Here is a 16,168-nt window from a genome sequence, read left to right on the forward strand (position 1 = left end):
GTTACTAATGTAAGAAGTTATATAAAAAAACTATATTTAGCTGTTAATTTAGAATTTTTAGATTTAAAACTTTGGATCTTTGGAGGAGTTTTAATGTTGATGTTACTATAATTGGATATTCACTGAGGAATCTCTTAAAAAATAATACAGTCTAACCATCTTGATGGCATGAAGCAATAGAGCCTAACAGTTTTCACTAAACACCAAGAAAATGGTTTTTTAGGTATAGATGGAAAGCAAAGACTCACTTGAAGCTTTATAAATTAACAAACTCTACTGGCAGGAGCAAGAGGTAGAAAATGTTATTTGATTGTTTTGAAGAGAAACATTTCAGAAAGTGTTATGCAATATCTGTAAAGAAAATAAACCTTGTATTTATTTACTTTGACAGGAATATTTTTTCTGTCAAAAGAAGAGAAGTTTAATATGTTTGTTTTATTTAATTTCGAATTTTTCAGAAAGCTTTGGGAGAAAGTGTTTGAAAAGTACACCTTTTAAAGGAATTATGTTTTTTTTTTTTAGTCAAAAAAGAATAACAAAATTAATACAAGAAAAATGGCTTCCACAAGTTATAAAGTAGGAAACTGATGTTTATTCTCCCTGAATTCTTGGAGTTAGGAGATTTTCAGGTTTCTATGATACCATCTTGGGAATGGCCCTTCTGAAAAAGGGTAACTAGAATTGGTTGAATAGATTTCATGACTTTACTGGTGGTTCTTTTTTGGCTTGGGCTAAAAGAGCAGCTGGTGAAACAGCTGGAACTCCCCATATGAGAGTTGGTGGAAATGCACTGTTGGTGGAAATTACAAACCCTAGGAAATAGAACACTACTGAAATGCCGAGCGTTCCATAGAGATGATGCCCTTTCCAACCTTTTCCTTGTCCTCACTTCCAGACCGAATCCATTGGGGGATTGTCTTCTGTGGGATTCTGTCCAATTTTTCTCATGTGAGTGGTTGGTAAAAATAGGAATTAAAGTATAGAATTTGTTTCTATTTACAACTTGATCAGGAATACTCATATTTTATTAATCTTGGAACTAACCCCTTTCTAAGCCCCCAAAATTATATTACCAAGTCATTTGAAAAGAAATCAAACTAGTCTCAAAAAAGATTGTAAACAAATATTTAAATAAACCAATTAAAAAGTTAATGATTTTAAATATGTTTGTCTTAGAATGGTTGAGTGAATGTGCCCCATAGTCAGAACACTTATGTTAGATTTATTTTAAAAACCAGCATTGTCAAATGAACAGAGATACATTTTAAAGGAGTTTTTTTTTTTTAATCTTTTCCAGTCTGTAGTGCTTATTATTGAGTGTAGGACCTTATTTATCTATTTATTGTTATTTATGGTCAGAGAATAGGGCTCACAGTTGAAGGAGAACCTGAATTGAACATCTCAGTGTGAGGCAGAAATAAAAAATGCTTTTGAGATTGTAGCTTTCAGCAGTACATTTCTTCCACTACAGGTGGAAGGGTGAGGGTGTATACTCTGGCAATATGGAGAACTGAGAGTCTCTGACATAAAGCATGCTACTTATCACACTACACAAACATAGCCAAACCCCAGACTTGTCAGCCTAGGAACTTCTGTAGAACTCTTTTATGTCACCAAACTTCAAAATGTGTTTCTGCTGGAGGCCTGGGCATTTAGGCAGTTTTTCACTGTGAGCTGTATCTCTTTGGAGCATTAAAATAATATATTAGCTATCATTGTGTCTCTGTTCCAGAGAGCCCCGTGAAAATTAGTGTGTACTGACTGGGCTAAATCAGGAAATCTGAATAGTGATTTCTGTGTTTTGTATCACTGAAGGCAGTAGGCCCTGGCTCCTCACTCTTTGTTTTAGACATAAGGCTGGGGGTTAACATCATGCCAGTAACCCACATATCTCTGGCATATAGACACCTAAAATTGAATAATTGTTATTACTATTTAACCCAGGCTTTATCAGCCTTAGCACTAGTCACTCTTTGGGCTGGATAGTTCCTGGTTAAGTCTTTGTTATCAGCAGAGGGGACACAGGGAGGAGGTTGTCTTGCGCACTGTAGGGTGTTCAGCAATACTTCTGGCGTCTGCCCTCTAGGTGCCAGTGACCATTCCCCCAAGTTGAGACAACCCAAAATTGTCAAATGTCTGCTAGGGGTGGGTGAGGAATTATCACCAGCCTTGAGAACCACTGATTAATCTAACCTAATTAGTTATATAGCTGCCTCCTTGGGGAAAATACATTTTGGTGAGTGATCAGGTTTGTAAGTGTGACAAAAATGTGACAGCTGCCTAGCTTGACTGAAGGAAGTGAGTTGGGATGATGGTGGTGATACTTTTGATGACTCCCTTCACCCCACAGAGGGCCATTCTGGCAGCATATGATTGGAGGTGCTGTTGCTTTTTCAAGGGTCCCCATGACTTTGACCACTCCTTCTCCCACCAGCAGGGGCATGGTATGTCTATATGGGCTTACCTCTGCCCTTCTATAAGTCTAGTATATCAAAGAGTTACAAGAAGCACAGTCATTATTTGAAGAAAGAATTTTAAAAGGCTAGAGCTTGTGCATGGGAAAGAGATCTCCAATTTTTGGTTTTGTTTTAGATACTACTTAAAAAGTGTCTTTTTGTATTGAGGTCCTGTCATACTCAAAGATTAATTTAATCATCTGTAATTCTCTTAATAGGCCCACCTCATAACTGGATGAAAGATTTTATCCTCACAGTTTCTATAGTAATTGGTGTTGGAGGGTGCTGGTTTGCTTATACGCAGAATAAGACATCAAAAGAACATGTTGCAAAAATGATGAAAGATTTAGAGAGCTTACAAACTGCAGAGCAAAGTCTAATGGACTTACAAGAGAGGTAAGTTCAGAAAAATCATAACTCATTTATGTAGGCAAATACAATTTGTAAAAAAAGTAATATGGTCATGTGCTTAAACACTTACATTTAGGTTATTATACACATGGAATATATGCATATTTGATTTCACATTTTTAGAAAAGTATACTTTTATAATTACAGATTTATTATAAATGTGTATACTTGAGAATAAATGAGTAGAAGAACAGTGGAGGTAAGTCAAATATAGTGGAATTAGATGTGTAGTTAAATTTTATTTTTAACTTGATTTAAATAATTGGGAATTTTTGAAAAGCTTTTTGCGGAAGAGTATTTCCCTGCTTTCCCTGTCATTTGAGCCCAGGATAACCAAAATAGCTGTATAGTAAGTTGCCTGATATTTTTATTAACCAAACTTAAGGCTAATGAAAAATGCTATGATTTCTGATTGAAATATGTATTTAATTGCTTGACACAGTATTCATTATTTTGTAAAAAAAATAAAACTTTGGAAATTTTTGTGAGGAATTTTTATTTTTATTGTTCTATAAGGCTTGAAAAGGCACAGGAAGAAAACAGAAATGTTGCTGTAGAAAAGCAAAATTTAGAGCGCAAAATGATGGATGAAATCAATTATGCAAAGGAGGAGGCTTGTCGGCTGAGAGAGCTAAGGGAGGGAGCTGAATGTGAATTGAGTAGACGTCAGTATGCAGAACAGGAATTGGAACAGGTATTTACATTAAAAAAAAATCACTTGTAAAGATGTTAACATTGCCACTCTGAGGAGCCAGGTCCTGTTTTTCTTGAGTTTCCTACATTTAGTTCTATTGTATACCGTTTCTCAGTTGATAAAAGAATCATTTGTTTATGTTGTTAGCATTGATCAAAGTTCATATAGCAAAATAACACAGTAGTAACTGAAAGATAGTTACCATCATGTTCACTCATTCATGAAATCTTACCTTGCCATCTTCACTGTCTTGAGTAAATTTAAGGTGTTTGTTTAACATCTGTAATATGTTTAAGTTTCTGACTATAATGTAGTAAGATAAAGTATATCTAATTTTGAACTTCTCTGCAAAGGTAAAGGATCTCTATTAAACATCCATTTGAATCCTGTTAAATAGTTTTAGAACATAATCTGCTAAAAGTTCTGAAGCTCCTTTCCAATACCTGCTTCTCCTGTTCAGTTACTTAAGATAGAATATAGGCATTTAGGCATTGCACAGAGTCCTTTGGAGAAGATGAGGTGCTGGCAGAATTTAATTATAGACAGATGCATTAGTTTCCTGTTCCTGCTGTAAAAAGAAAAAAAAAGCCACAAACTTAGTGGTTTAAATAAACAGAAATTTATCATCGTAAAGTTCTGAAGGTCAGAGTGAGTTGAGGCGAGCCTGCAGGACTGTATTCCCTCTGCAGGCTGTAGGGGAGGACGTGTTTCCTTGCCTCCTCCACTGGTAAAGGCCACCCACGTTTCTCAGCTCATGGCGCCTTCGTCTGTCTTCAAAGCGCGTCATTCCAGCCTCTACTTCTGTGGTCTCATCTCCTCCTTCTGACTTTGATGCTTTCTTTACTGATAATAAAACTGAAGAACAAAATGAGGATTATAAAACTTGCTCAAAATTAGAGATGACTCAGTTATAAAGCAGGGGCAAGAACTTAGGTGTTCTGCCTCCACTTCGTTTTATGCGCTGTTGCTGCCTTCTTAATAGAGTGCTAAATAAGAAATGCAAATTAAGTGATGAATGACGTAAGGTCAACTCATGAGAATACATTACTGTTTCCTTCAAGATTGTCATTTTATGAGAATATGTCTGAGTGAATGCAGCCATCTTTTTTATAACTGTTAACCACTCCTTCTCTCACACCCCCAGATGTCTGTGTTTTGGAGCTCTTCCCTCTAAGGACTCTTAGATGTATTTTACGGTCATGCCCCATTCAACTAACAAACCATGTCAGCACAGAATGTAGCAAAGAATCAGGGAGTTGACAAAAAAGGCCTAGTCGAAGTCATACGGTATCCGAGAAGTGGATACTATGCCCTTTGCACTCCTGTAAGAACTCCCTGCCTTTTTCCACCAAGACGTCCAACTCTCGGTTTGTTCTGGTATATTTCTGTCTTTCTAAACTTTGTACATAAAAAACAGCGAATCAGAAAACAGAAGTTTGGAATTCTTCTACAGAGATATAAACTGATGGTAGTACTTCACAGGTGACTGCCTCACAGTGAGGGAGAAGAGACAATATAAAAAAAGGGCCCAAGAATTATGGACATTCTAACTTGAAGCTTTGGGAGAGACCATGCACACCTCAGTAGACCCCGAAGTTACCAAAATATGATGTATTGGTATTATTGGTATGAATAATCTCATTAGATCCTGGGTCGATAAAAGGTGGTTTAAAGGAAGGAAATTGGTATTTTAAAAAGAACACTGTCTGGCATGATTATATTAATAAGAAACACAATTTTCTGAGGGCTTACTGTGTGCCAGAAGTGTATGCTACACACATTGCCAGTGGTTTGCTCATAAATTTTAATTCTCACGACACATAGGTATTATCTTCATTTACAAATGAGCTGTGTAGAGAGGCTAGATAACTTACTTGCCTTGGGTTACACAGCTATTAACTGGTAAAGGCAAGATTTTGCGTGTCATATTCCAAAGTCTGTGTCTTCTTATACTGCTATTAAAAGCTTTGCTTGTAGAAATAAGTTTAACTGAGAAATGATGTATAATATGGCATAACCCACAATTCCACGTAGTTCAAGGAATTACTGTATTTTGTCTGGAGAATAATCAACATAAATTTAGAAGTCAGGAAAATCTAGTATGTTTTTTATATAGTGTTATTTTTCCTAGAACAGAAACTTTGGGTGACTAATAGTACTGCTTTATGTTCTGTGTGATTTAAGTAGTTTTCACAAATTAGTTTCTTAGAAAAAGTCTCAGGAAACCTTTAATTAGGGCAAGCGATAATACCCCTATTATACGTGAGACAATAAGCCTTAGGAACTTACTGAAGGTTACAGAGATGATAAATAATACAGTTGGGTCTAGAAACCAAGTTTTCAGATGTTTAGGCTGTTTTTGTGACAGCATGTTTTTACTTACTGTTGTTTTATTCCTAAGATACAAAAATAATGTAAATAATTATTATATTTTAAACATTTATTGTTTGCAAAAGCTGTTTATTACTCAATTGTTTCTGTGTTCATTCCCCTATAAACAACAATGTGATTTAAACTAAGGGTTGGGATTTAGATCAAATGAAACATTTATGAGTAATAGCAGAGAAAACAGTTAAATAGTTGCCACTATTGGAAAGTCAGACTTTCCACAAGTTTGAGTCATTATTTGGCAATCAATCTAAACATTGTTCAGCTTCAATTTATGCTAAAAATATATAAGTAGTTTTTATGTTAAATGTGTTTCATTTGAGTTCTTTAGGGGAAATACATTTATGGAAATATTAAGAAAAATCTATGATTAAAGAGAGTAACTTGAATGAATTTTGTTGAGATTCTCTGTATAATTCCTTGGAAGTGAAAATTGTATAGAAATTTTAGCTTTAAAATCTTCTGAGAGGAAGGGCTTGCGGACTTATATTTTGTGGTGTTATGCAGGTCTGCATGAACCCGAGCTTAAATTTTATCTCCCTGAGAGATTAGCAGAGACGCCACACAGCTTACCCAACTGACTTATTAAACACAGTATTGTCCCAAGCCATTGCAGTTAGTTATGTAGGCAGATGTTGCTCGGGATTTGTTTGCAGTGAGTTAGTGCTCTTGCCCTTACTTTAATGTGTCTTTTTGAAGTGTCACTTAGTGTTGCATTGTGAATTTTGTTTTTAATTTTGGAATCTTAAAATATGTTTTTCTACGCAATTCTTTGTTTTCACACTAACTGACAGCTGTTCTATTTCTTTATCAGAAGTTTGTGTATAGTACTCTTGTTGGTTTATTCTGGCACACTATAAAGTTTATTCAAATAAGTTGGGTTTGTTCAGATCAAACATTCCTTTGCTCTTCAGTGTCCTTAGTTAGCTTTGGGGAAAATTAATCTGCGGGGTGGTGCTCGACACGCAGGATGCTCCGTAGTCGCTCGTAGCTTTGCCTCAAGGTCTTGAGCGTGAGTGTGCACAGTTTCATAATTACATCCTGTATCTTTATGTATCTTTAGTTTGAAAGCTCTTGCTAGTTTTTAAGTAAATCATTCCAAGAATGAATTATCTATTCCTTTTGTGTCTTTCCTTGGTGAGGCTTTCCTTATGATACTTTTTCTTAGCACTTATCAGCTAACCACCAAGCATTTTTGTTTTTTCTCTGCTTATTGTCGGCTCCATTAAAGGGCAGGTGGAAGAAATACTATGACATCATTATACTGAAGACTATGCATAGTTTCTCATGAGAAAAATCGAGTAGACTCTCACTCAGAATCTGTTTTCTCAAATCTGTACATGCTCTGCAGATGTTCACTTAGCTACTTTCTGGTGTATTCAAAGCAGTGAATTATGTAGCAGAAGTGGTAAAACAGACAATAATAGGCAGATATACTTGGAAACAGTAAGAAATAACTGGCCATAAAGAGGATGTCATGAAAAACTACAGAAAAATACAGTTTTTAAAAAGTGAGTATATAGTGAAGGAGCTACAGTAGGCTCTTCGGGAAACATTAGGAGAAGGAGTAGAACGTGTATCCACCCGATTCTGGACACTTCTTTATATAATACTTCATAAATACGCATTATGGGAAAAATGTGATCAGTTTTAATTTGTATATACCCTTGATTTTTTTTCCCTTTCAGTGAGTCTGGTTTTCATAACATACAAAACTAAATATTGCAACTTAAGATGTAAATAAGCCCTCTCTACCCTCCTTCACAACTTTGCTTAGTGGATTTAAGATGCACTTGAAGCTCAGCTTTAATTTTTTTTTTTTTTGAGATGGAGTCTCGCTCTGTTGTCAGCCTTAATTTTAATGCTAGAAATCTATTGTATTTAGACTTTGCAGTTTAAAACGATGTTTACAAAGAGCATAATTAAAATAGCTTTTTTTTTTTAGTTTGGGTTCAAAAAAATATTTTAATCCTTCCTTCCTCCCTCTCTCCTTTCTTGCCTCCTTCCTTTCCTTCTTCTAGGTTCGCATGGCTCTGAAAAAGGCTGAAAAAGAATTTGAACTGAGAAGCAGTTGGTCTGTTCCAGATGCACTTCAGAAATGGCTTCAGTTAACACATGAAGTAGAAGTGCAGTACTACAATATTAAAAGACAAAACGCTGAAATGCAGCTAGCTGTTGCTAAAGATGAGGTACTCTCTTGTATTTCAAAATTTACTAAATTCGTTTCTTAGGCTGCATTCTTAGAGGGATTACTCAACTGGGATACACAGATCTGAATAAAAGTTTTATTATTACAGATTCTTTTTTCAAACTGGAACTTATTGTATAAATAGACTCTAGTAATCATAAGCTTTAAATTAAAATTACTGCATTTAGAGAAGTGTATACTTTTCAAAGTGACCTTAGTGATTTAAACATTATTCTTTTTTATCATTATCATAAAAGTTTTATACAGAGCTTTTTTCCTCTAGGTTGCTGCTTCATATCTGATTCAGGTTAGTAGTTACTGGAAATTAATTTTGACACTTAAATTGTGTGGAATGAGAATAAGTCTTAATCTGAATTCTAGCAAAAAAATTTAAAAGCTTAGTTCACTCACTAGCACCATTGTAGTATGATATAATTAATGTTTTTCTGTTACTTTTAGTACAAGATTCGGGTCTTCCTGAACCATAGAAATAAGAGAAAAATTCTCCAGAATAAAGTTTTGAATTACATCAATTGGCTTAGGAAAGCATGTTTTCTCCCTCGTCTGTTTTCTTTTTTGGAATGCAGGGATATCTTGGCTAGTAATTCTCTACTGGTTTTATGATTGCTAATATATTCAAAACCAAAATAAACTTTATTATGTTATATATACAAAAATGTCTGTATTTTTTTCAAACCTAGCCTTATTTAGTCCTTTTCGGTTTCTAGGCAGAAAAAATTAAAAAGAAGAGAAGCACAGTCTTTGGGACTCTGCACGTTGCACACAGCTCCTCCCTAGATGAAGTAGACCACAAAATTCTGGAAGCAAAGTAAGAATGTTGTTTTCACTTTTATTTGCTTTATTGTTTATTGTGTTAAAATGAGTAATTTGTAAACAATTTATATTTATCATTTATATAATCATATAATTTACATTAGTTTTAAGAGTGGGTTATTTCTTCTTGAAATTAATTAATTGCCATGGTCTGTTCATGTATTGCCTTTTTTCAGTGCCATATTAAAGACCTCTTGATGCAGTAAGTAATTTCTTTATTGGCTTTTCCAGGAAAGCTCTCTCTGAGTTGACAACTTGTTTACGAGAACGACTTTTTCGCTGGCAACAAATTGAGAAGATCTGTGGCTTTCAGATAGCCCATAACTCAGGACTCCCCAGCCTGACCTCTTCCCTTTATTCTGATCACAGCTGGGTGGTGATGCCCAGAGTCTCCATTCCACCCTATCCAATTGCTGGAGGAGTTGATGACTTAGATGAAGACACACCCCCAATAGTGTCACAATTTCCCGGTAAGTGGCAAGTTCACCAAAAAGTGTTGGTACAGGTTTTAAAGTAATTTTCTCCCATGTCCTTTTAGGAATCATGTATTTCAAAATCTATGAGAAAAAATTTGGTTTATCCTTCATTTTCTCTTTCTTTTTGTTAGTAATTTAAATATTTACTATTTGAGAATACCATATGAAATGCATATATCTATACTTTGTGTATATTTATATTATATATTTATACACACACTTTAAAGGAATCTGAATGCTTTATAAATTTGATTATTAAATGTTTATTTGAGCAACTGTTATATATAACATTATATTGTTGAATATAAGACTTTTTTAAAAACATTACTTGTAATTAAATTGAAATGAGGAATCACATAAAAACATAATTGACAGTAAAGATAGCACACTATAAATGCCAAATCAGTGTGGGAATGAAGTGTTGAGCTTTCAGGGAAAATATCCTTTCAAATGGCCGCTTAATGTATAGTAGAAATAAAAATTAGGGGAAGATCTTGGAAACAGGGATTTGAATCCTACCTCTACCACTAACTCACTCCAGGTATGTACTTGTATTATTTTGCTGGTTTTACTTCTCTGGTTTGACAGCAGACAGTTAATGCAAGGAGAGTGAGGCAGCACTCAACTCTTGAAGGAGTCAGGAAGAGTGGACAGATTGTAAATACAGCAAAGCTAGAAGTGTATGACTGCATTCATTTCACTTGCTCCACACTGCAAGGTCGTGATGGTTGCAAAGTTATGTCTAGATCTGGGCCAGCTCTGCAGTTAGAATATTGTCAGTTTATATTTGTTTATTTGAATTATATGCCCTTAAGCTTGCCAAATGCAACACTGATTCATAAGTACATGCTTTTGTTTGAAAACTATAGCTTTTAAAAGTTGAATTTCCTCCTTAAAATCCATGTTTAATATCTGAATTGTGCATGAAAGTGCGTTATCTAGATTAACTAGTTTTTTTCTTTGCTTTTTAAAAAACACTTTTTGGGTTGGGGGCGGAGGTATTGGGTATCCATATGTCCGTTAAAAGGAAACAGTTGTACTAAATGTGAATAATTATTCTAATTTTAAGTGATTGTGGAATACAGGCAAATTTAAACTTTTAAATCAGAAAAAAGTACAAGAGTTGATTTTAAATTTAATGTTTTAGAAATGTTGTGATCAGGCCAGGCACAGTGGCCTGTAATCCCAGCACTTTGGGAGTCTGAGGTGGGCAGATCACTAGGTCAGGAGTTCAAGACCAGCCTGGCCAACATGATGAAATCCTGTCTCTACTAAAAATACAAAAATTAGCTGGGCGTGGTGGCGTGCGCCTGTAATCTCAGCTACTCGGCAGGCTGAGGCAGGAGAAACGCTTGAACCCTGGAGGCAGAGGCTGCAGTGAGCCGAGATTGTGCCACTGCACTCCAGCCTGGGCGACAGAGCAAGACTCAGTCTCAAAAAAGAAAAAAAAGAAAGAAATGCTGTGATCAAATTTATTATCTCTAAAAAATAACTCATGCCAGAGATTACAATTTGAGAGCTCTGCCTCCACCCAGTGGCACCACAGAGGTACTCCACTCTGCTTAGTTACAAAAGCCTAATTTCTGGACCTGATAAATGGGAAACTCTCAACAATGGAAGTCTAGGGAAGGACGAAGGCTCTTCATTTCTATACCCTCCTGAGCAGTTAAAAAATTTTTTTTTACCATGGATATGTGTAAATTTTACAAGTTTGAAATAATGACAAGGAAACATGCCTGTAGTATGTTAAGAACAAAGTAAAAGGTTGTTAACGATATACACAGAATAGTATTGTCTATATTTAATTATATGGAAAGAAAAAACACAGAAAATATCAATGGTTAGCTCTGTGTAGATAGGGGAATGGGTGATTGTTGTTTTCCTATTACTTTTTAAAATGTCTTTTCCTATTACTTCTTAAATATCTGCTAAATGATTTCCTTGGTGAGAATGTGATAACAATTTATTTAAACTTTCTTATAAAGCTGTCCACACACACTTAAAAGTGACTGAAAATAATATGCCCACCTACCAAAAAGATAAACAGATTTTAACTTTTTCTTTATCTTTTTCTCTGAAATAAACTATTACAAATACACTTAAACCACATTGTCTCCCCTTCCCCACTGTTTTAAAGTTGTGACTTATGCTAAAGCCTGTTGTACTTTTATTACATACATATATATCCATGACATTATATACAATTGTTGAGTGTTTAGAAATGTATATAAATGTTATCAAACTAGATGATATTTTACAACTCTTTTTGCTCAAAAGTTATGTTTCAAAATTTTTTCATGTTTATGTAGAGGTAAATTAAAGTCACTGCTTAATGAGTTAACCATAACTTATATGTTTATTTATTGTATTTAAAAATCCATAGTTTATCCGTTTTTCTACTTTCTACTTTCTTGGCCCTTAAAAACAATGTGCAACAAGCATCTTTACCTGTATTTCCTTGTGCATAACTTTAAGAGTTTCTCTGTGTGGACACCTAGAAATGGACTGCTGGGTCATTGGGAAGGCATCTTTTACTAGTCATTGTCAAGTTGCTCTCAAAATAGTTTGCATACCCACTGTTTTATAAGAGTGCCTGTGTGCCTGTGTGCCTGTATCCTCATCAGTACTTGGGATAATCCGATTTACTTGTTTTGCAACTCGAATGGGTATGAAATGATACCTCACAATTATGAAAATTTTTATTTCCTTGATGACTGTTGAGGTTGAGTACCATTTCCTTTGTTGGCATTTGTTGTTCAGATTTCTTCCTGAGTTGCTTGTTCTTGCTGTGGAATCCCTGCAAGATTCCATACTGATGTGGAAGTGTTCTTTCTATTTTCTGGTTATTTGAGGGTTGCAAATATCTTCTAGACTTTAGCCTTTTTAATGGCAAATTGTGAATCTGATTTGTGTTTTTTATGTCTTTTTCAGAAGATGATAGGTTGTTGTTTGCTCTCCTTAGAGTTTTTAAGTTTTTCTTTAATCCATTAGTCCTTTAATCCACCTAGAAGTTATTTTTGTTCATAGTGTGAAGTTGGAATCTAAATATATCTCTTGATATATGGGTAAACAGTTGTCTCAGCTTCATTCCTGTTCTGTCCTTGCTGACTTATAATACCACTTCTCTCCATAGATACATAAGTGCTCCCAGCTCTCCCATTTTGTTTCACTGGCCCTGTTCCGCTTTAGTTTCTTGAGTTTTGTAAAGAGTTTTGATATTTGATAAGACCAAGTCTTCCTTTATTGTTCAAATTCAGAATTTCTACCCTTAACTAATCTTCTGAATTTTAAGATCAGCTTATGAAATTCCATGAAAGATTCCATTGGGTTTAAAAAAATTTTTTTTGAATTTGTGAATTTATTTGTGGAGAATTATTAATAAATTCCATTTATTGAGATATTTTATATCTTTAAATAAAATTGATAATTTATTTTCTCTGTGCAGGTCTTGCTTTTTTTTTTAAAAAAAGATTAATTTCTAGGTACCTTAATAAATCTTTGGTAGTTATATATGTTACCTTTCTTATAAAACTGTATTTCAGATTGCTTGTTGCTGATGAGGAAATGCCGTTGGATTTGGTGTGCTGAATACAGAATACCAAATACAGAAACATATATTTAAGTATTTTATGGTAGTCTTGGATTTTTCATGTTAATACTAGTAGATTTTTTCCTCTTTATTGCCCAAGCTAAGACCTCCAGTAAAATATTGAGTGAAAGTGGTGACTGCAGGCAATAGGGATTGCCATTTCTGACTTTAAAGAGAATGCTGTCAGAATTTCACCAGGAAGTATTTTTTTTTTTTATGTTTTTGGTAGATTACTTTTAAGTTAAGGAAAGTCATTTCTATTTCTGTCTTGCTAAGAATGGTTTTTTTTTGTTAATCAGTGGATATTAAATTTTACCAAATTATTTTTCTGCGTAACTTGAGGTGATCATTCGTTTTTTATTCTGCTGAATTTTAATCTGTTTAAATAAATCCTTTAAATGTCAGTGAAACTGTATTTGTCACAATGTACAATTTTTAGAATGAGTTGGGTTTGGTTTGTTATTTAGGATTTTTGCATCTTTAATCACACATTGGATTAGCCAGTAATTTTTCTTCCTGACACTGTCTTGGATTTTGGTATCAAGATTATATTAACATCATAAAATAAATCAAAGAGTAGTCCCCCTCTGCCCATATATGTGGTTTTGCTTTTCATGGTTTCTAGTTACCTGTGGTCAACTGTGGTCTGAAAATAATGAGGAGAGTACAATAAGATATTTTGAGGTGGGGGTGGGGGGAAACCACATTTACGTAACTTTTATTACAGTATATTATTATAATTGTACTTTTTTGTTATCTGTTATTGTTAATCTCTTGCTGTGCTTAATTTATAAATTAAACTTTATTATAGGTATGTATGCATAGGAAAAACATAGTGTGTATAGAATTTGGGACTATCCATGGTTTCAGGCATCCACTGGGGTCTTAAAATGTATCTGCCGAGGATAAGGGGGAATACTATACTCCTTATTCTTTCATTCCATTCTTCTCTACTTTTAGAGAGGCAGCAACATAAAGTAGGGTTAAGATGTGGAATTCTGGAACAAGACTGCTTGGGTTTGATTCTTTGCTTCACCTTGTAGTAATTCTATTACCTTTTACTTAGGGCACTGAGTGGGAGGCACTCTCCTGAGTTTCAGCTTCCTTTTCTGTAAAATGTAGCCTACCTTGTGGAGATATGTCAAAATTTAAATTAAGTAATACCTGTAAAACACTTGGAACCAGCCCCTGGGCTACAATAATCACCCATTAAATGGTATGATTTTTATTCTGTACCTTGAAATAGTCTAAGGTATGGATTATTTGTTCTTTGAGGATTTTAAATACATTGCCTATGAATTGACCTTGATGTATATATGTTTTGGCAAGCAACAGATTTTTAAACTATAGTATTAATTTAATTTCTTTAATGATTAAAAGTGTAGATTTGTGAAGTTACATGTTTCTAGAATATTGTGTTTTATCTGAGTTTTAAAATTTATTGGCTTTAAGTTGTTTATACCATTTTATACGATTTAAAAAACCTCAGTTACATCTTTAAATTTTTTTGTTCCTAATAATTACTTATCTATATCTTGTCTCCTTTATCAGGCTGACAGTTTGTCTATTTTATTTCACTCTTGTCGAAAGCCTGTTTGTTTTGTTAATAGGGTCTGTTTATTTCTGCTCTTTTATTTCCTTTCTTGGAGTTTACTTTTTTACTTATTGTTTTAATATTTATACACCTCCCACATGAATTTTGAGTCTTTGTTTTCTCTCATATTATTTTAAGGCTATGAATTTTCTCTCTAAGAACCACCTTAGCCACCTCCACAAGTTTTGATATATTAATTTGATTATGATCATCAAATATTAAAGATTTTTAATTACTAATATGTCACTTCCTTGAAATATGAATTATCCAGAAGCATATGTTTTAATTTCCAAATATATATGTATGTTTTGTTTTTTTGTTGTCTGTTGGTTTTTAAAAACATCTTTGCCTATTGATTTCTACTTGTGCGTGATTAGAGAATAGGTCAATATGACTTTTTTTGTATTTCCTGATACTTGCCTTGTGACTTAGTATTTATTGGTCGTATATTTTAATGGTTCTGTCTATATCTGGAAATTACATTTTCTTAATTGTTAGTTACAGGGTACTATACAGGCTGTTAAATCAGGTGTTACGATAAAATCTTCTGTATACTTATACATTTTTGTCTGTTCTATCAGTTGCAGAGAGATGTTTGTTAAAATCTCCCATGGTGGTCAGTTTCTCCTTACAATTCTGCCCATTTCTGTTTTATATAGTTTGTACTAAGTTATTTGGTGAATACAAGTTCAGGTATAATACCTTCTTTACAGATTAACTGTTCCTTTTATATTTATGTGGACACTGCTTTATGGCTAATACTTTTTGCCTTTAAGTTTATACTACCTGATATTGAAATACCTATAATAGCTTTCTTTTGATTAATATTTGCCTAGTGTATCTTTTTCACTTTCTTCTAAATTTTTCCATTATTAGATACTAGATATAGCTCTATAAGAAAATAGCAGTAACTGGTTTTATTTTGTATCCTATTTGAGAATATGTTTCTGGCTAAGTAAAATTTAATCCAAATATATTTACTCTCCTTGCTGATCTGTTTGAATTTATCTTTGGAATCTTGTTTTGTAGTTTCTGTTTTTCACACCTTTTATCTTCTCTCATTCTCTTGAACAATTCAGGATCTTCAGAGGCTTTAATTTTAGCTACTGCTCTCCCATCTTAAATTATGTGTTAACGTTGTCTGGTATTTTGTTTCAAATGTCTCTCAAAACAGTCACTGTTTTTGTTGTTTCTTTCAGTCATAATTTAGATATACTTATGTGTTTATTTCTCCGTTTGTCATTGCATTTTGCTTGTTATTCATTTCTTTTTTTTCTTTCTTAAAAATATGTTCTTCAGTAAAAGCTACTTCAGTGAGCAACCGGGAATGATAAATTCTCTTAGTCTTTGTCTGAAAATATCTTTATTTTCAGTCTCACTTGAGAGTAATAATGTAACTGGATATAAAATTCCAGATTAACAATTAGTTTTCAAAAATTATTTCTCCGTTATTTTGAGGTTGTCATTGTTGCTGTTGAGAAGTTTGTAGTCAGTCAACTTCGTTCGGGTTCTTTTTAGATAAGCTGCCATTTCTCTGC

General features: G+C 33.8%; 1 protein-coding gene across 5 annotated transcripts in view; it reads left to right on the forward strand.

Annotated features, from left to right (window-relative positions):
• The window catches only part of STIM2 (stromal interaction molecule 2), a 163,806-nt gene that overhangs the window by 135,591 nt on the left and 12,047 nt on the right, over positions 1–16,168 (forward strand). For 4 of the 5 annotated variants that reach the window (XM_054485108.2, XM_054485107.2, XM_054485105.2 and 1 more), the window contains 6 exons: positions 2,675–2,852; positions 3,384–3,561; positions 7,971–8,138; positions 8,421–8,444; positions 8,866–8,966; positions 9,203–9,441. In XM_054485108.2, the coding sequence (XP_054341083.1) occupies positions 2,675–2,852; positions 3,384–3,561; positions 7,971–8,138; positions 8,421–8,444; positions 8,866–8,966; positions 9,203–9,441 (888 nt within the window). The remainder of the gene's footprint in view (positions 1–2,674; positions 2,853–3,383; positions 3,562–7,970; positions 8,139–8,420; positions 8,445–8,865; positions 8,967–9,202; positions 9,442–16,168) is intronic. The other variant, XM_054485106.2, reaches the window with a different exon arrangement.

The sequence above is a fragment of the Pongo pygmaeus genome, chromosome 3, assembly GCF_028885625.2.
Source record: "Pongo pygmaeus isolate AG05252 chromosome 3, NHGRI_mPonPyg2-v2.0_pri, whole genome shotgun sequence".
NCBI lineage: Eukaryota > Metazoa > Chordata > Mammalia > Primates > Hominidae > Pongo > Pongo pygmaeus.